At 37.9% G+C, this 21,763-nt stretch overlaps 1 protein-coding gene across 1 annotated transcript; it reads right to left on the minus strand.

Moving 5' to 3' along the window:
- Positions 1-1,262: 1,262 nt before the first annotated feature.
- On the minus strand, positions 1,263-18,396 carry LOC127455969 (C-factor-like). Its single transcript, XM_051724198.1, has 6 exons — positions 18,192-18,396; positions 17,757-17,811; positions 16,167-16,354; positions 15,920-16,084; positions 15,690-15,800; positions 1,263-1,493 (listed from the first exon to the last, which is right to left on the minus strand). The coding sequence occupies exons 1-6, from the start codon at positions 18,336-18,338 to the stop codon at positions 1,380-1,382; spliced, it is 780 nt and encodes a 259-aa protein (XP_051580158.1). The 5' UTR covers positions 18,339-18,396; the 3' UTR covers positions 1,263-1,379.
- Positions 18,397-21,763: the final 3,367 nt, after the last annotated feature.

The following is a 21,763-nucleotide window of genomic DNA, read 5'->3' on the forward strand; positions in this document are numbered from 1 at the left end:
GTGTGAACATTTTTGTCTTTTTTATTTATTTATTTTTTCGATCATTTTGGCTGTGTTAATGCAAACGGCATAAATTTTGCCAAAGGTGTGTATTTTGGGGGGAATTTTGATATTTCAACCTCAGTTCCTATAATACATCTATAATACACTGTGTACACAAAATAGTAACACTCAGGACCTTGAGGACAAAATTGAAACCCATTAAACTGCAATATTGATCCCAGTGCCATTAAATCATAACATCATGAATTCTATGATATTATGCTTTCATTCTGGAGCCCTGGCTTAAAAATTTAAATATTTAATAATTTCCACCATATGGTGCCATTTTTCTCATGTTTTGCCTATGGAGCAAATACATGCTTTTTTCCTATTTTCTGTATTATAAAGCACTGCAGGCCAATTGAATAAATGATGCAGCTATAACTGGGTGTGTTGGTATAGATGGCAGAGTGTGTTTTGTATGTGTGTATTGAGACTTTTGTGTGTGTGTGTGTGTGTGTGTGTGTGTGTGTAAAAAACAACAGTGGCATTATGTAAACAAACTTGCATTTAAAGGGTTAAAATCCTGAAAATAATCCCTTAAGTGGCATAAGAAAACTCATGTTCTCGTTTACATTACGTTTCAGAACGCCGCTTTCTACAAAAACCCTGAAATAAACCGTTTTCTTAAGTGCATGTAAACGGGGTCAATGATGAGAGAATTTTCATTTTTGGGTGAACTATCCCTTTAAAGAGATGTGCACTGCATCTCAGCATCATGTGTTTGCTCACCTACGGTATTATCTGTGAGTCTTCTAGCAGTTGAATTGCTTTAGTCAATCTACATTTGTTTCTTAGAAATTACTATATATAACTTGTTTTCTCAACAGGGTATCGATTTGTTGGAAAACTCGTATCATGCTTGTCACTCCAAGCTCCTCATGCTGTAATGATAAATTGCTTATACTCTCCTGACACTAGAGGTCGCACTGCACCCATTATCTGATTGTCAAAATCGGTGTTTTATATATAAACAAGACAATAAAATAACTTTATAATAAACATATGCATACAAAAAGAACAATTTTCCTATTTCAACATTAATCTTCTGATAGCCTATTGACTTTGGAAAGTCTAAAATACAAATATGACCAACAACAGTTTTTATAATCACAGAAGTAGGAAACCTGTTTTCATGAGATCTTCACAAAATTGATGACTGCAAATGCATTTTTACCATTGCAGTATTACAAACATCTGTGATCGAATTTCACCTCATTTGCTAGGGGAACTGTTTTATTTGCAACAGAAAAATGTTCAGACATACTTTAGACATAACATAACATAGAAAAACAACAATGTAGAAGTACATGTGAAACATCGGATGACTTGAGCAATCACCATGGGATGTTATTGCCTTTCCAATCTAAAAGAGTTCCACTGTCTTTATCTGTGAGGCTTGCAATCACTTTCAGCATACCTGTGACACTCTCAGCTGTTGTTAGGGGAGCCTGTAGGTACCAGAGAAAAATTACAAAAAAGTAAGGATTACAAAGGAAAAAAAGCATTGAGATGAATGTGAGAACTCACTTATATAAGGGTGTTTTTATTTATTTATTTATTTATTTATTTTTAAAATGTGCACTCAGTGACTTTTTCCTCATTGAATAAAATTTAACTCCTAAAGACATGAATTGTAATTTTGCAAAATATCTAGGAAATCATGACCACAAACATTATAATGAAGACTCCAGTCATAACAGTAACCTTATAAGCTGTTTTATTCTACATGGAGAGGGTCCACACATGGGGGCTGCTGTGTTCAAATCACACGACCAGCCGAATAATACTCGCTTAATCTCAGTAAACGTCCTATTATTTGACACTTTTACTCATTGATTAAAGAATCAACTTTAACCCCCTTTCGATTTAGACCAATTCACCTTGTATCCTGAAAATCTGGAGAAGGAATTAATAATTTTTGTGGAGGATAGGCATAGATCTTCTACAGCACCAGGGAAATCATCCACTTTTCTTATTGTGGCTGCTAAAGTTTCCTGGGCAAGACAGAACAATAAAGGGGAGAGAGGACAGCCTTGCCGGGTTCCCCTACCAAGAGAAAAGTAATCTGAAATTAATCCATTTGCACTGCTGCTAACGGTTGTTTATAAAGTAACTTAATCCACCCAATAAAAGTGTTCCTAAACCCGTATATTTCCAACATCTTCAAAAAGATAGTCCCATTCCACCCAATTAATTGCCTTCTCAGCATCAAGTATGATGGTAGCAATCGGGGTCTGATCATTCACTACTGACCACATAATATTTATAAAACTTCTAATATTATCAGAAGAACTACGACCATGAATAAAACCCACTTGATCTGTACACTGTAAAAAAAAAAAAAATCCTGTTAAATTTACGGTAAAAAATTGGCAGCTGTGGTTGCCAGAAATTCACTGTAAAAAATACGGTAAACACATTTCAGCCTTTACAGGATGTAATATTGATGCCTGCACATTTTACGGTACATTATCGCCATTTATGTTATTAAATGATACACTTAATATTAACCTTCTGAAACTGTACAAATCTGCTTTTTACTTTATAATGTATTGTTAATCACTGTAGTAATTACAGAAGGGTATGATGACATAAAGTTCACCAACAGTGGTCCTTCCAGGAGCAATGACCAGTAAACATGTAGAGACAGTGTCACTCACACAAACACTTAACATCATCAAGGTGACACATGTGAAATTTAAATAATGCAGTGAACATTAACTAAACTACATCAAATATAATACAGAACACCCCAAAGAACATAGCTGATATTAAAAATAAGTAGAAATATAACTATTCCCATAAAATATAATTAAATGTAATGGGTCATGCAGCGAATTCTGGGAACTCATGATTATTGTTAATAACAATTACCGTAGATAAATAATTTACCATAAAAAGTACACATACTCTCTTGTTAAACATGATATAAATGTTTACCATTAATTATATGGGAAAATCAGACTTTTTACATCTAAATTTAATTTTTACAACATTTTTCAGCAAAACTACATTTATTGTCTTTTTAAATATATAAAAATTTTGTACCGTATATTTTAAGGTAACTACACGTTTACCAATTAAGGGTTTTTGACTGTCGCATTTTTACAGTCTTTTACCGTTCAAATTACGGAAATTTTTACAGTGTATGTATAATAGATGTAACTACTTCGATTAGCCAGAATTTTAGACAATATTTTTTACATCTAACTGGATCAGGGAAATTGGATGATAACTTTTACATTAATTTGGGTCCTTATCTTTTTTAAGAATGAGACTGATCAGGGCTTGCGTCATGGTTGGCGGAAATTCACATTTCTTTAATGACTCTGTGTAAACTTCCAACATAAGTGGAGCCAGTTCTGTGACATAAGATCTAAAAAATTCTGCGGAAAAACCATCTGGCCCCGGTGCCTTACCTGTTGACAAGGCTTTAATTACCTCAACAAGCTCCTCCAAAGTAATATCTGAGTCAAGAGATATTTTTTTTTATCACTCGTCAATTTAAAAAGTGCTAATAGCTCTACAAAGTTGCTAATATCATAATCAGTAGATGAAGATAAAGATCGAAATAGAATTCTTTAAAGGCTTTATTAATATCTGAGGCAGATGTAAATATAATGCCTCCAGAAGACCTCACTGAATTAATGGTGGAAAAAAAAAACTCTCTCTGTTTTATGTATCTGGCAAGCAGTTTCCCTGCTTTGTCCCCCGACTCAAAATATGTCTGTCTTGCCCTGAATAATCAAAACTCAACCTTCTGTGACAGAATAGTATTGTACCTATATTTTAGCTGGGTCAACTCTCTAAGACCATTCTGTGCTTCAGCTCTGTTTCAGCACTTTTAATACTCTTTTCCAATTCTATGAATTCTGTGCTTTGATCTTTTTTAATGAATGAGGCATGTTGTAATATCCACCCTCTAAGAACTGCCTTAAGCACCTCCCATGCCATGCACACAGAGGACACTGAGGACCAGTTGGTTTCTACATAAACATTAACTTCTGTCTTTAACATTTGTTGAAATTCAGGGTCTTGTAGAAGGGATGTATTAAAGCACCATCTGTATGATTTTCTTTTCTCTATATGTAGCAACATCTCTAAATACACCAAAGCATGATCTGAAACTAAAATGTTCCCAATTGAGCAGACAGTGGTAGATGGAACTTAGAAATAAATCTTTTGAATAAATCTAGAGTAAATCTCATGAACTGATGAAAAAAAGGTGTAGTCCCTCCCAGATGGATTCAGAAGTCTCCAAATGTCTGTAAGACCAAGATTTTAACACATCCTCTGAGGTGTCAGCATTGCTCTAAAGGGTCTACACACTTTTGCATCACTATGATCAAGGACTGGATCCATGAAAAGATTAAAGTCTCCACCAAAATCCATATCATGAAGGATCCCAGTGGCTTGTAGCTTCCCCTCAAGATCTATAAAAAAGTTTTGATCATCAGCGTTGGGTGCATAAATATTAGCCAAAATAAGGTTTTGCCCCTGTATTTTAGCCAAAACAATAATGACTCTTCCTAAATTATCTTTAATCTCTTTGAGACAATTAAATTGTAAATGCTAACTTATCAATGTGATGACTCCCCTGCTTTTACTCGTAACAGCACTGCAAAACATATGCCCACCTCATGCCCTACCAAGCTTTTCAGCTTCCTATGATGAAAGGTGTGTTTCTTGAAGGAACACCATATCATATTTTTTAAGCTTAAGGAATGATACATCCTTCCTTCTTTTTAGAGAGTACCCCAGCCCATTAACATTCCACGTGGAGGGAAACATTTTACTTATATTAAAATGTGACATATTGACATGTAATGATAATTTGTGTACTCAAGGCAAAATTATATAGACCACTTTCCAATATTGATATAACAATCAAATCCTGAATAACCCACAGAACAGAAAAAATAAAATAAAATGCGCTTCAACCACAAAAGTCCCAACTGACATCCATCCCCTCGGAAATCTGACGGTCCATGCACACTCATGAAATTTTCAGCAACACTATTGCTACCAGATTGCTCAAGTCTGGTGTTTTTTTTTTCTTGTTTTGTTTTGTTGTTTTGTTGTTGTTTTTTTTACATAAACCGTGCCATTAAATTGCACAAAAATGTATTCCATAAAATAAGCCCCAGTAAATAATCACATCGAACCCACAGAATTAACAAATTAACTCAACAATAAGTCAATAAAGGGAGAAAGAGAAAAAATAAAAAAAATGAAACAAAATTGTTTGACTGTCTTTGAATCCGATCTAGCAAAGTCTGGAAAAACCATGATGTTGTGGTTCTCCCAGCACAACTTGCCTTTATTTCTTGCCGCTCGTAGAACAAAGTCTCTGTCAGCTGACTGCAAGAATCTTGCCAGGATAGATAGTGTCACCCACCCCGGGAAGCTGACCTAAAATTCTGTGGGCGCGTTCAATTTCAACTCAACCAGTTTTTCAAGATCGTCCATTCTTGTTATCAGGGTGGAAAGTTTCGCCATCCCAACCTACTTCATGAAGCTAAGTGCTTTTTCTGTAAGTACTTTTTAATGTCCCCACAGGCCGACGATATCTAAATTTTCAACATCCTGCCCTCCCCGCACAATTTAACAAACAAAACTATTACTGTTCTCACCAGTTAATATTGCTTTAAAGCATAATTGTACCAAAGTTTAAGTGGAGCTCGCCTTTAAGCGACCATCCTTCGCATAGTGTCACCCCGATTTGAATGCTACATTTCTACAATGGCATCTGAAACTGAAAACTAAAAAGATTTTAAATGATGCTGCATCCAAGTCGCTAGGTGTCAGTGTAAGTCCAAAATGACCCAAAGACAAAAGTTACTGAGTGCACCTTTAACTATGAGCACTGGTTTCAAATTTTATATGAAGGTCACATTAAAACTGTTCTTATTAAAACATTTTAAATGCATTTTATACAGTATATACTGTATATTTTATTGTTTTACCCTTGGTCCAGAACCAGATGTTCAATCTTAATCATGTAAAATCTTGTAAATATTACTCAAGATGTTCAAACCACTTGACCTTGACTTGAATCTTTAAATATGAAAAAACTAAATTATGATATACTCTGAAAAAAGTGGTAATTGGGAGTTGCGTGGCACCATGCAAGGGTCGGATGTGTGAATGGTGAGCTCTGTGCACTTTGCTAGTTTTTAATACTTTTTGTATCATAAACCGGTGAGATTCGATACACCCTGATCCATAACTGTTCTATGAAGACAATATGTCAAAGAATTCAAAATCCATTTTTTTTTTTTTTTCCTTTTTCACCCAATTTGGAATGCCCAGTTCCCAGTGCGCTTTTAAGTCCTCGTGGTCATGTAGTGATTCACCTCAATCTGGGTGGCGGAGGATGAATCCCAGTTGCCTCCGCGTCTGAGACCATCAACCCATGCATCTTACCATGTGGCTTGTTGAGCGCATTGCCACGGAGACATAGCGCTTGTGGAGGCTTCATGCCATCCACCACGGCAACCATGCTCAACTCACCACACGCCCCACCGAGAATGAACCACATTATAGCGACCACGAGGAGGTTACCCCAAGTGACTCTACCCACCCTAGCAACCAGGCCAATTTGGTTGCTTAGGAGACCTGGCTGGAGTCACTCAGCACGCCCTGGGATTTGAACTAGCGAACTCCAGGGGTGGTAGCCAGTGTATTTTACCACTGAGCTACCTAGGCCCCTGGGCTCTGGAGACATTAAAAGACACTTACGTGCTCAAGCTGACACCCCTGACAGGGCCGCAGACCAGGGACTCAATTTAGACAGTGCGGTGGGAGAGATTCAGCGTCAAATGTCGAGCATGTCGGCAATGCTGGCGAAGGTCGTTGCGGACTTGGAGGATTTTGCTGTAATATGTCGATCGATCACTGCCATGGAGACAAAATTCTCTGAGTTGGTCACAAGAATGGGGGATGTCGAGAAATGAATATGAATCAGCTACTAATCCGCTAGTGACCAAGATAGACTTGCAACGCGTTTGGGAAAAATTGGAAGACCTTGAGAATCATAATTGGCAAAACAACATCCTAATTTTTGGAATTCCTTAGAACGAAGAAGGCCGAGTTATGGTGAAATTCCTAGACAAGCTCTTCCCGAGTCTGCTCGACATATCAGGCCATAAGCTGGAAATCGAGTGAGCTCACAGGGTCCCGGCTCGGAGATCCACTGAAGGAGAGAGGCCCTGATCAATTCTAGCTACATTTCTGAGATCATCCGATAAAGATCTCGTGTTACGCAAGGCGAGGAGTAAAAGAAGGCTTTCTTGGAAGAACCACAGCATTTTCTTGTCCCCAGACTTTGCGAATTCGACAAGAGAGAAATGTGATCGATTCAAGGAATGCAAGAAACTCTTACATCAACGGAAGGTTGCTTTTGCACTGATGTTCCTGGCCAAATTGAGAATAGATACTAAGGATGGCCACAAAACATTTACATGCCCACAACAAGCATTGTCCTTCATAAAGTCAATGGAATGAGTAAGTTATTGTGTGATGCTCTTGATACAGCCGAGTGGACCTGACTCACTGAACATTCACTTGACTGTCCGAGGAAGCTGAGTGCCTTCTTTTTTCTTTTTGTGTTGGTTCCGCCTATTGGCTGGAGTTGTTTTGTGAAGTAACACTCCTTAGGGAAAGTTTGTGGAGGTATCTGCATGTTCTTTGTACTTATGCCTCCTAGTGGAATATTTCTTGCAAATCATTAGAGTGATTAGGGCATCTATTCCACTCAGGTAACGGCCGAATTGGCCGGCTCACTAAACATTCGTTTGACTGTCCGAGGAAACTGAATGGCCCATTTTTATATATATATTTATTTTTTTGTGTGTGTGCTGGTTCCGCTAGAGGCTGGAGTTTGTTTTGTGGAGGAACACGCCTTCGGGACAGTTATGTGGATGAATCTACATGTTCCTTGTGTTTATCTCACCTATTGGCTGGAGTTTGTTTTATAGATTATTTCTGTTGTGTAATTCTGTTTTATACATTTTTGTATAGAAACACCGGACTTGAGCAATTCAACGGCAAAGTTGTCGCAGGGGCTCTCGTAGGCATACATGGACGGTTTGTGTTTAGAGGGATGGACGCTGATTGCCGCTGTCGTGCGCGGGGTTAATGGGCACGTTTTTATATTTTCTGTTTTTTTGTTTTTGTTCTGGGGAAAGTTCGGGGGTTGACTGTTGCACCAATGTGGAATGTGGTCTTTATAATTTTATTTTCAAATCAAATCAAATCAAATCACTTTATTGTCACACAGCCATATACACAAGTGCAATGGTGTGTGAAATTCTTGGGTGCAGTTATATATCAACATAGCAGTCGTGACAGTGATGAGACAGTACCAATTTACAATAACATCAAATTAACACAGCACAATTTAAACATATGATATACACATAATTACACTCAACAATATACAAATAATAACATACACTGTACAGTATACAATACGCACTATATAGATACACATTATTCAATAAAAATAAAAAATAAAAATATATAAAAAAAGTATATATAGTATATATAGAATGTACAGTATTGTACTGTATTGACATTCAGGCTGTCGGTTGATAGTCAGTTGTTAAGAGAGAATATAATATAATAATAATATAATTTATGACAGTCCGGTGTGAGATATAAGAGTAAGGGTAATAAAGTGCAGTGCTGATTTATTTTGATCGTGGGAGATCAAGAGTTCAGAAGTCTGATTGCTTGGGGGAAGAAGCTGTCATGGAGTTGGCTGGTGCGGGTCCTGATGCTGCGATACCGCCTGCCTGATGGAAGTAGTGAGAACAGCCCATGGCTCAGGTGGCTGGAGTCTCTGATGATCCTCCGAGCTTTTTTCACACACCGCCTTGTATATATTTCCTGGAGGGAGGGAAGCTCACCTCCAATGATATGTCTGGCAGTTCGCACCACCCTTTGCAGTGCTTTGCGGTTGTGGGCGGTGCTATTGCCGTACCAGGCAGAGATGCAGCCAGTCAGGATGCTCTCTACAGTGCAGGTGTAGAACCATGTGACGATGTGGCGGTTCATTCCAAACTTCCTCAGCCATCTCAGGAAGAAGAGGCGCTGATGAGCCTTCTTCACAACAACTTCAGTGTGGATGGACCATGTGAGTTCCTCAGTGATGTGGACACCCAGGAACTTGAAGCTGCTGACTCTCTCCACTGGTGCTCCATTGATGGTGATGGGACTGTGTTCTCTGTCTTTTCTTCTGAAGTCCACCACAAGCTCCTTTGTCTTATTGACAATGAGGGAGAGGTTGTGCTCCTGACACCAGTGTGTCAGAGTGTGCACCTCCTCTCTGTAGGCTGTTTCATCATTGTCAGTGATCAGACCTACCACCATCGTGTCATCAGCAAACTTGATGGCATTGGAGCTATGCGTTGCCACACAGTCATGTGTGTACAAGGAATACAGTAGTGGGCTGAGAACACAGCCCTGCGGGGCTCCAGTGTTGAGGGTCAGTGATGAGGAGATGTTGCTGCCTATTCTAACCACCTAGCGTCTGCTTGACAGGAAGTCCAGGATCCAGCTGCACAGCGAGCTGTTTAAGCCTAGAGCCTGGAGTTTCTCATCTAGCTTGGAGGGCACTATGGTGTTGAATGCTGAGCTGTAGTCTACAAACAGCATTCTCACATAAGTGTTCTTTTTTCCAGGTGGGAGAGAGCAGTGTGTATTGTAGATGCAATGGCATCATCAGTGGAGTGGTTGTTGCGGTAAGCAAACTGCAACGGGTCAAGAGAGAGAGGCAGCACAGAGCAGATGTAATCTCTGATTAGTCTCTCAAAGCATTTGCTGATGATGGGGGTCAGAGCAACAGGACGCCAGTCATTTAAGCAAGTTATTTTTGATTGCTTTGGAACAGTGGATGTTGGATGTTTTAAAGCATGTGGGGACTACAGACAAAGAGATGGAAAGGTTGAAAATGTCCGTAAAAACACCAGCCAGCTGGTTCGCGCACGCTCTGATGACGCGGCCCGGAATGCCATCTGGGCCCGCGGCTTTGCGGATATTCACCCGTCGGAAGGATCGGGTTACATCCACTACAGAGACAGAGAGTGAACTAACCTCTGTAGCTTCAGCCGCGAGAGCTCTCTCCGCGAGGGCGGTGTTATTTCCCTCAAAACGAGAATAAAAAGTATTTAGCTCATCCGGGAGAGAGGCAGAGGTGTTCATGGCGGAGATTTTATTCCCTTTAAAGTCCGTGATAATGTTAATTCCCTGCCACATGATTCTAGAGTTGGTGGTGTTAAACTGTCCTTCAATCTTTCTCCTGTACTGGCATTTTGCGGTTCTGATAGTTTTTCGGAGGGCACAACTGGCTTGTTTATGCTCCTTTGCGTTCCCGGAATTAAAAGCGGAGGTCCGCACATTAAGTGCCACGCGAACATCGTAATTTATCCATGGTTTCTGATTCGGATAGATCCGTATTGTTCTGGTGGGAACCACGTCCTCCACGCACTTTTCGATGAAACACATTACGCTATCAGCGTAAAGCTCGATGTCGTCATCAGAGGCGGACCAGAACATCTCCCAGTCCGTGTGATCAAAACAGTCTTGTAGCATGGAATCTGATTGGTCCGACCAGCACTGGATCGTTCTGAGGGTGGGTGCTTCCTGTTTCAATTTCTGCCTGTAAGCGGGCAGAAGCAAAATGGAAGAGTGGTCCGATTTGCCAAATGGTGGGCGGGGGAGGGATTTGTAGCCATCCCGGAAGGGAGAGTAGCAATGGTCCAAAACCCGGTCCCCTCGTGTGTTGAAACTAATGTGCTGGTGGTATTTTGGTGCGACTGATTTTAAACTGGCTTTATTAAAGTCCCCGGTCACAATGAACGCGGCCTCAGGGTGCGCGGTTTCCTGCTCACTTATACTCCCATACAGTTCCTGGATTGCCCAGTCTGTGTCGCTTGTGGGGGAATGTACACAGCTGTGATAATGACCACTGTAAACTCCCTCGGTAGCCAGAATGGTCGACACAGAAGCATAAGAAATTCCAGATCAGGAGAGCAGAAAGACTTGATAGAATGAACGTTCCTCTGATCACACCAGGATTTGTTGATCATAAAACATACACCACCTCCTCTGATTTTACCTGAGAGATCTTTCGCTCTGTCCGCTCGGTGTACAGAGAACCCCGTGGGTTCAATGGCTGAGTCTGGAATCTCCGCAGACATCCAAGTTTCCGTAAGGCAGATAATGCAGCAGTCCCTTGTATCTCGTTGAAAAAAGATCCGCGCTTTCAGCTCGCAGAGCTTGTTATCCAGAGACTGAACATTTGCCAGTAGAATAGTGGGTAGCGGGGGTCAATTTTCATGGTGTCTTACTCTGATGAGAACGCCGGCTCTGTTCCCCCTTTTCCTTTTGTGTTTCCGCAGCCATGCTGCCCAGACAAAGGGCTCCGCTTGCGTGTTTGTAAACAGCGGGTCGGCATTGAGAAATTTGAAGTCCGGTTTACGGTGTGAAATTGCTGAACCAATGTCCAAAAGTGTTTGTCTGTCATAGACAATAAGGCAGACAACATCCATGACAAAAAACATAAGAATTGTGAACAAAACAAACAAAACACTACTATGTTGTGTTGGAGCTCGCAACGCAGCAGCCATACTCGGCGCCATCTTGAGTAATTGAGTCATTTTTGACACACAGTCTATATTTTCTAATATGTCAAAATGTCAAAAGTTAATATGAGTGGATTGTCTCTCTCCACGTGGAATGTGAATGGGTTGGGGCACCCCATAAAAAGAAGGAAGGTTATTTCTTTTCTTAAACATAAGAAATATGATAAAGTGTTTCTTCAAGAAACGCATCTTTCCCCGCAGGAAGCTGAAAAATTTGGGAAAATAAGGGGTGGACATATTTTCTTTAGTACTGACTCAAGTAAGAGCAGGGGAGTCATTACATTGATAAGTAAACATCTACAATTCAAATCTCTCAAACAGATTAAAGATAAATTAGGAAGATTCATTACTGTTTTAGCAGAAATTCAGGGGCAAAGGTTGATTTTGGCTAATATTTACGCACCTAACGCTGATGATCAGTGCTTTTTTATAGATCTTGAAGGGATGTTCCAAGCTGCTGGCACCACTCATGATATAATATTGGGAGGAGACTTACATTTTTTAATGGACTAAGTCCTTGAGCATAGTGAAGCAAAAGTGTGTAAGCCCCCTAGAGCAACATTGACGTGTAAAATTGACGAGCAACATAGGATGTGTAAAAATCTCGGTCTTACAGATAAATTCTAGAATAGATTTATATATATATAAATATATATATATATAAATATATATATATATATATATATATATATATATATATATATATATATATATATATATATATATTATCATCTGTTGTTGATTGCTCAATTGGAAACATTTTAGTCTCAGATCATGCCCTGGTGAGTTTAAAGGTGTTGCCACATATGGAGAAAAAGAAATCATATAGTTGGCACTTATAATGTATCACTTTAGCAAAATCCTGAATTCCAACAAATGCTAAAGGCTGAAATCAATGTCTATATGGAGACCAACTGGTCCTCAGTATCCTCTGTGGGCGTGGCTTAGGAGGACTTAAGGTGGTTCTTAGGGGTCGGATCATACAGTATGCCTCATTCATCAAAAAAATCCAAAGCACGGGAAATCGTGGAGTTGGAAGGGAATATTAAAAGAGCTGAAGTGCCGAATGTCTTCAGATGGCCTCAGAGAATTGACCCGATTGAAATACAGATATAATACTATTTTGTCACGGAAGGTGGAGTTTTGGCTATTCAGGGTAAGACAGTCATATTTTAAGTTGGGGGACAAAGCAGGGAAGCTTTTGGCTAGATATATAAAGCATATAGAGTTTTTTCTACCATTCCCTGTGTTTCACCGTTGTTCAAATGCACTTTGGATCGCATCATTTATATGTATACATTTTTCCATCTGAAAGGACTAAATATTAAATGAAACAAATGACAATAAAATGCAAAGTAATCTCTTCAGTAATCAAAATACTTTTTGAATGTAACTGTATTCTAAATACCATTGATTTAAATTGTAACTGTAGTGGAATACAGTTACTTATATTTTGTATTTTAAATATGTATTCCTGTTACATATATTTCGTTACTCCCTAACCCTGGCCATTGATATTAATAATGCTTTTAAAGAATTCTATCTTGATCTCTATAGTTCCACGTCTTCATCTACTGATGAAGACTTTAGAAACTTTGTGGAACCATAAGATCTCCCTAAATTGATGAATGAGCAAAAAAATTATCTTGATTCTGTGATAACCTACAGGCAAGGCTCCGGGGCCAGATGGTTTTGCCGCTGAATTTTTTAGATCTTATGCTACAGATTTGGCTCCACTTTTGTTAGAAATTTATACGGAATCATTAAAGGATGGAAAGCTTCCGCCAACTATGACACAAGCCCGGATCAGTCTGATTCTTAATAAGGACAAAGCTCCAAGTGAGTGTAAGAGTTACCGTCCAATTTCCCTGATCCAACTAGATGTAAAAAATATTGTCAAAAACTCTGGCTTTCATCCCTTATACATATAGATCAGGTTTGGGGCCAAAGCTCTTCTGATAACATTAGGTGTTTCATCAATATTATGTGGTCAGTGGCGAATGATCAGACTCCGGTCGCGGCCATCTCACTTGACACACGAAAAGGCATTTGATATGGTAGAATGGGATTATCTTTTTAAGATTATGGAAATACATGGGTTCGGGAATACTTTTAGTGGATGGATTAAGTTACTTTATGGACACCCAGTAGTGGTGGTACAAACAAATGGATTAATTTCAGATTATTTTACTCTGCATAGGGGCACCCAGCAGTGTTGCCCTCTTTCCCTATTATTGTTCTGTCTTGCCGTGGAACCATTAGCAGCCACGATAAGAAGGGAAGATGATTTTACAGGGGTGGTGGCGGGAGGTATGGCGCATAAGCTTTTGCTTTAAAGCTCATTCTGATTCTGATTCTGTTTTGTGCAAGTGTTCAGATCTGCTTGCGCAGCTCTGTATCTGCTTTTATCAATTTTAAAGAATGGTACATTTCTATTAAAGCCACCAAGAACTGTGTGTAGCATTTACTTGAAAATATGGTCTGTAAAAGGTACATTCAGTAATTTGCAATTTAAAAAGTTTTACACATTAACAAATGAATTGTGTTTCTGTGAAGAGTGATCTGAATGGTGTACACTCACATGAGATGAAGACTGTGCTCATAATAGTTTTCTATAAAAAGTGTTTTTATTATACATGGTGTAGCTCACCCCTTCAGTGTGTTTCGCCATGTTGAAATGACATGGCCTGCTGTGTTTCATTAAACATCGAAGAAGAAAATCCTCACGCTCATTGGCTGCCGCCTATGTAGATTCAGTTGGCTATGCTTAGCGCAGTATTGTTTGGTGATGCAAAGAGCAAAAGAATACAATGGAGCATACTTATTATCATGCTTTAGCAGCAGAGACAACAGGAGATTCAGTAGCTGTACAGCCAAAGAAGGGAAAAATATCAGAAGCAAGAAAACAGAAAGACCGGCAAAGGCAAAAAACTAGAGTAAACATCGGTATGGCATACACAAGGTGGAAAGATTTGATGGCGGAGTAGTGATGCCAATGTTGCTTCTTTTTTGTTGGACAGGTAAGACATTATTAATTGTTTAGACCACTCTCTAAAATAGTATCAGTGGAATTTGCAGAAAACTCATACAAGTTTCCCTCAAACTTTTTAAAATTACATGTGTAGTCAACGTATGTTAGTAATGGACAGTTTTCAGCGGTGTTTACAAGCGCAACCGGAAAACAATGTGTCATTTTATTTCCTTTGTTATCACAGCTATAGTAAGGGCCCATCTATTTCCACCTCTATGAAATGGCATACATCTTCATTCGTTTAGTGGCTTGGCACAATGATTGTTGTGGATTTTGAGTAAACCATGACGTTGGTTTGCTTGGAAACAAAAACGAGTTCTTCAAATACAGTATTCATGGACATGCTAAATTTGATCATCAAAAACAACTGTAATCTATCCTTTACCATAACATTCTGTATCGCTAGATAATTGAGGTTTATTTCATGCTAAGCAGTTCTCTAATAAATATAATAACTGTCTTTAGAAATAACGTGAAATGTAGACAGTCTCCAAAGATTATTGATATGAGGGACAATAATAATCTGTCCTTAACTGTAGAAGTCTGTTCGCTTGAATTCTGACGTTTGTTTTTAGGCAAAGCAATTATATTATAGTAGTAATAAATAACTTTAGAAATTACCTCAAACTCTGACATTTTGCAGATGCAAATTATATTCCAAAGCTGGCGGGGGCGACAGAGACTATCATGCTTATCCACATCGATAGATGACAGTACTGCTAACACCACTGTCATGTCGGTACTTAAAGTACACAAAGAAGAGCAATGCTAATGCTAGCTAGAGAACTACTGAATGCCCCTTTAAATTAACTAGCAATTTCTGCTTGGAAACTGCTTCCTAGGTTATTTAAGTAAACTTCACTTCAGTTTTTTTTTTTTTTTCTGTGTACGACCAACAATATTCTAAAAACTAGCCATTGTTTGCAAACATAAAAGGAAAAGTCCTACTTTAGGCTCTGTATTACCTGTGGGCCTCCCATCTCTGTTTGGACCCATCCTGGATGCAGAGCCATAACTAGTATGCTATCTTTTCTAAAATCTTCTGCCAAGCAGCAGGTTAACATGTTCAGGGCAGCCTGAAGTACAATGAAGGAACAGTCAGTACAATTCCAACTTTCACAACGTTTTCTTTACACCAAATACACACACAGTGACAATTATAGATAGCTGAGAGATTTCAGAAAAATAGTTTTACCTTGCTGATCCGATAGGAGTACATTGGAGCTCTGGAGAAATTATCACGACATATGGCGATGGAAGACATCAGTGTGGAGACATTGATGATAGCTGATCTACTGCAAGACAAGCCTGTCTGATGTGGAAACTGAGCTGCAGCCTTGCACAGGAGGGGATGGAATTCCTGCAAATGTATTTGTGTCATTTATCAGGAAACTGTTACAACACACGTTTACAAGAATATTATGGAGGTGTCTTGAAGGTACCTTTGCAATGAGCATTGGTCCTACAACATTAGTTGTATACACTTCCACCATCTCCTTTTTTCCTGTCTCCGCTAAGGATCCTGGGATGTTCACACCAGCATTGTTGATGATAAGATTCAGGCCTTTCTCTTTAAGCTTGGCTTTCATCAACTCTGAGGCCTTTGTTATACTAGTCGGACAATCAGTGTCTTTTGAGAAATTAGGGAGAAAAACATTACATACTGTATGTTTAACTCTTGTATAATGTTTCTATAAAAACTGACTGATTACGGGGGTAATCAGCTTTTTTTCCTGAAAATTGTAGTTTATTTCATCCAGCTGGAATAAAAAATTTTATTCACAGAGGGTATCTGAACACACAATTTGTTTTTTTTAGATAATTTTCATAAAATTGTATTGGTTTTATTTTACCTGTAGTGTTCCTGATCTAAAGTGAACAGCCATTGGAAATAAATGGATTAGACTACAAAACACAGAAATATTAAGTGTTCAGGAGCATCCCAATCCTTTAGATGAGCACATATGTGGATATGTGCACACAAAGTCCTTGGACATGTGCACATACTCTCTCTCTCTCTCTCTCTCTCTCTCTCTCTCACTCTCACACACACACACACACACACACACACACACATGCACACACACACACACACAACATGCCCTTTTGTGCATCATCTTTCCATTTACACTCTTTAAGAAATATTTCAAGATCTTATCATATAATGTTATGTTTGGGCTCGTTTGAATGGAGATAGTCTGCTGTATGTTGCGATATGTCATTATCTATGTTATATGAATGTTTCAGGAAGTAATAAGGAAAAACATGACAAAAAGACACTCCTGTTTATTATATTTATGTGTGTCAGTGGGTATTTCATACACTAATACTCACTGCAGTTTGGCCTCTGAGTGAAACAAATTTGCTCCTTGAGACCTTTTCAATGATAGATAACATATGGCAATCTCATCTATTTTATGTTTTTACCAGCTCTGAATATAATTGTTGTGATAACAAAATGGCAAATTAAAAAGCATTATTTAAGAATTGGTAGGATGAGTTATATGCATTGTAAAGTCCAGATTCTAAGCTTTAAAATGACACCTATTTGTATAGATCTAGCAAGTGGTTATTAATTTATTACATAATTAGTTTTATTAATATATTTTAAATTTTTCCTGCAGGGAGTGCCCCCCACAATGCTCAGTTCAATTGATCCTTCTATCAGTAAATATATATATACTGTATATATATTTAAATATGTTTAAAAATGAAGTACAAAACCTGTCATAATTACTAAAAAAAGAAGATGACAAAAAGATCTAATGTAATATCTTGGGATAATATATGCAGTATAAGAGATTTATTAACAATGTTAGTGGGCCGGTTATTTTTGACCGGGAACACAAAAGGTGTTAGCACATACGAACACAACACAAGGGTTAATATAAGTTAATAACAACATCAAAATATATGGTAGTCACATAAATCATATTAAATTATTTAACTGATACTTCTGCTAATTATAACACTAATTAATTAATCAGCCATGTAACTGAATTAATGTCCTTATTTGGTCATACATTTCTTACCAAGTTGAACAACTGTGACCACATCCTGGTGTTTTTTAGCTAGTTCTTGGAGTTCCTGAAAAAGAAGCGGTTGGTTGTGTTATTCAGAAGATTATATAGATATTCTGTATATCTTTATAAGCTGATACTGAGTAACACATCCTTCAGACACATGATGTGTCTCAATGCACCCTTTATCTAAAGCACAAGAACAACAAAAGAAGAGTCGTCCATCTAGTTTCAGTGTCACAATGACTCATCTGTTCTGTCTTTGTAAAACTAAAAGGTGCCACAAATGACGATAAGATCTTATTTGTATAGCACAAAGTGTATAGGCATTTAATGAATTTGCTGAAATATGTAATCAAATCAAAACAAGACTTTTTGTTAAAAGGTTTAAGAAAATCATGAAAATATATGGTTTTTACAGGTTTTTCTCTCTCTGTGCTCTCTTACTTGTGCCCTTGATCCATTTGGGTCTCTACAACCAGCAAAGATCTGACCTGGAGGTGAGGGTGAATCAACCAACTGGCGAACCAACTCAAGTCCAATTCCCCGGTTTGACCCAGTCACCAGAACACTCTCACATATACTAGATGCCATTTTCAGTCAGAGGCTCAGTCCGTGACCTGTCACTACACCCTGTGTACAATGGAATGCATTTACAAGTACTGTATGAATGTGTATGTATTGCATGTGTGGGAGTAATCAGTTGTTATGAGGAAATCAGTTTTTTAACTCTTTGAAGGTCTGTTGATGCTTGCAGTGTGCCACCGTTTTGGTCGTTAAGTGCCTGCCAGGCTAAAAACACTTTTTCTTTCTAGACACACACAGAGAGAGAGGGAGAGGGAGAGAGAGAGAGAGAGAGAGAGAGAGAGAGAGAGAGAGAGAGAGAGGGAGGGAGAGAGAGAGAGAGAGAGAGAGAGAGAGAGAGCGAGAGAGAGAGAGAGAGAGAGAGAGAGAGAACATTTACATTTATTCACTCAGCTGGTGTTTTTGTGCAAAGCACTTTACTGCTTGCAAACGAGGAATGCAGCTTGCAAATAAGAAAAAAGGTTAACATTTATAAAACATCCAAGCATCATATGTGTAATGTCATTGTTATTCTGTTAACATACATTAATATACAGTATGTTCATGACTCAGTTATCTGCTTTTCTCAACACATCCTTTTCAGATTTGAATTATGTTTCTGTTTGATTGATTTATGACCTACAACAAAGGTACAATGATTCAAATTATGTATTTAGTTTTTTAAACTAAAAAAACATTTTTACAATGTGAAAACAATATATATAACAGAGTATAACAGAAGTAAAATCATGAGACATTATGGCCACAAGATTGCAGAACTGAATGGTTTCATACATCACCAGTATTGTTAAGTAAAAAAAATAAAAAAATAAAAAAATAAAAAACAAAGAAAAAAAAATTGAATTTCTTTAAAAATAACGAACAGTTGATTCAACACACATACACTGCTTATTACATACTATGAACCTCTGTAAAAAAATTCTACCTAAAGGGGAACTGTTTTATTTACTGCATAAAAGTGTTCTTCAGATATAACCACAAACATTACCACAGACAGACAAAGAGGAAAGATCCATGTTAATGTTATCCCAGAATGATTTGATAATGTTCCAAAGAGCATCTTGTGTGCTTCAATGTAAGTATGGAAATCTTAACTTACATACAAAGGCGTTATAATGCAATAATGTGATCTTAAAAAAATAAAAAATATATATTATACTTTTTTTAATTTTGTAATGTTTATTCCCAAGTTTAAATAAAGAAAAAAATCCATATTTCCATGTTGTCTCCGACTTTTGGACCCCAATGTAGTTGCAATGAGCACTTGTCCCACCGCATTAATCGTATACACTTCCACTAACATGTGTATCCTGGTACATTCAGACCAGCACAGCTGATGATCAGATTCTGCCTTTGTCCTTCAGCCTAGCTTCCTCTAGCTTTGAGGCCTTTATGATACTAGCCAGACAATCAGAGTCTTTTTAGAAAATAGGTAGACATTGTTACATTTGTTTCACATCAGATAATAATAGCACCAAAAGATAGGATAATCACATAAATAACTTTAAATTTAATAACTGCTCAGTCTGCTAATTATAACATTAATTTAAGGTGATGAATTAGCTGTGAAATTACATTAATGTTCAAATTGGGTTGTGAATCTCTCACAACTCTGGATAACTGTGATCACATTCCTGGAGTTCCTGAAACAGAAGCGAGGTTATATGATTTCTGTTATATGAAGATTTCTGCAGAATGACTTACATGAGTGATGTATATCTTACAGATACATGTATGAAATAGACTCACTAAGCACTTTATTAGGAACACCTGCACACCTTCTTATTTGTGTGATTATCTAATTAGCCAATCATGTGGCAGCAGTGCAATGCATAAAATCATGCAGATATGGGTCAGGAGCTTCAGACATGCTGGTTTGAGTATTTCTGTAACTGCTGATCTCCTGGGATTTTCACGCACAACAGTCTCTAGAGTTTATTCAGAATGGTGCCAAAAACAAAAAACATCCAGTGAGCAGCAGTTCTGCTGAAAGAAATGCCTTGTTGATGTGAGAGGTCAACAGAGAATGGCCAGACTGGTTCGAGCTGACAGAAAGGCTACAGTAACCCAGATAACCACTCTGTACAATTGTAGTGAGCAGAATAGCATCTCAGAATGCACAACATGCCGAACCTTGAGGCGGATGAGCTACAACAGCAGAAGACCACATCGGGCACTTTATTAGGACCATAGTGTTCCTATTCCTAATAAAGTGCTCAGTGAGTGTATGTGTCACAATGAACTCTTTATCTACAGCACAGGAACAGAAGAAATTTCAGAAGCAAAGTTGCCCAACCAGTTTCAGCTTCATAATGAATTGTTACAAATGAAACATTGCGCAAAGTGGCAGAAATGCTGATAGAATCTTTTGTCTAGCACATATTTCATCCGCATGTCTTGAAATTACTGAAGTATGGTAAAGCGCATATAGGGAAATAATATGGTTTATTTCTCTTGCTAATTTCTATCTGTTATCTTGATCCATTTGATCTCTAGTACAACTAGCAATATCTGAATTGTAAACTACAGGGAATAATGAGTGTTGAAATAAAATACTTTCAATATTTGAAGTTCTGTAAATGTTTACTGAGTGCCACAAAGTCCCTCCTTGAGTCTTCAAAGCCCTTTTAGTTCCAGACAATTAGAAGAACAGATAACATTTCTGAAACATGTAGGTAACTTAAATAAATGCCATTGTTATTCTGTTAACAAATATTAATTTATGTGTAGTGGAATTAAAATGCCGTGACTATCAGTTATCTGCTTTTCGCAACCTCCCTTTTCAGATCAAATTTTTGTTTATCTGTAGTTTACTTTGTGGTCAAGCAACAAAGTTCTTTTTTATTATTATTATTTCAAAAAGCTACACTGTCTAAAATCTTTTTGCAAAGTAGCTGTTTTAAAGGTATATTTTTGCTGACCAGCTTCATGTAAATAAAACAGCTTTTATTAGGATACTGATATGAATGAAGACTGCATATGAGTGTACAGGATTAAAACATATTTTTCAAAAGTATCCTACTATTCATTTGCACAGTTATGTGGAAGAGAGTACTGAGCGCACTTTCAAGGAAATTATTATTATATTATTATTATCATTTTGTAAAAGTATAAACATTAAACACTGTGACCACTAGGTGGCAGAACTTTATTGCTTCTTATGTCACCAGAGCTGTTGAGCATAGCCTTTGTGTGAATCAATAATTATCTTAGAAAATAATGTGCACTTGATTAAACACACATACACTGAAGATGACCACTTTGCTACAAAAATGTTGTACACTTGTTTTTCCCAATGTCAAAGTTCAAAGTCATATGTAAATCCACACATTAATCTCTCTTTCCCCATTCTGACTTTGGTTGTCAGAGAGTGTTAAGTGACTTCTACGCATAAAACAGATTATTACTGTTCTCCTCAGACACCTGTTCTCAAC

Source organism: Myxocyprinus asiaticus, chromosome 18 (assembly GCF_019703515.2).
Source record: "Myxocyprinus asiaticus isolate MX2 ecotype Aquarium Trade chromosome 18, UBuf_Myxa_2, whole genome shotgun sequence".
Lineage (NCBI taxonomy): Eukaryota > Metazoa > Chordata > Actinopteri > Cypriniformes > Catostomidae > Myxocyprinus > Myxocyprinus asiaticus.

What these genes read in the sequence shown, in the direction of transcription:
- LOC127455969 (XM_051724198.1), bottom strand. Translation starts at nt 18,338, where the DNA reads ATGGCATCTAGTATATGTGAGAGTGTTCTGGTGACTGGGTCAAACCGG. An exon ending in GGTCACAGTTGTTCAACTTG is followed by an intron (nt 16,355 to 17,756) that starts GTAAGAAATGTA and finishes ATTTCTCAAAAG; the next exon opens with ACACTGATTGTCCGACTAGT. An exon ending in ACTCCTATCGGATCAGCAAG is followed by an intron (nt 15,801 to 15,919) that starts GTAAAACTATTT and finishes ATTGTACTTCAG; the next exon opens with GCTGCCCTGAACATGTTAAC.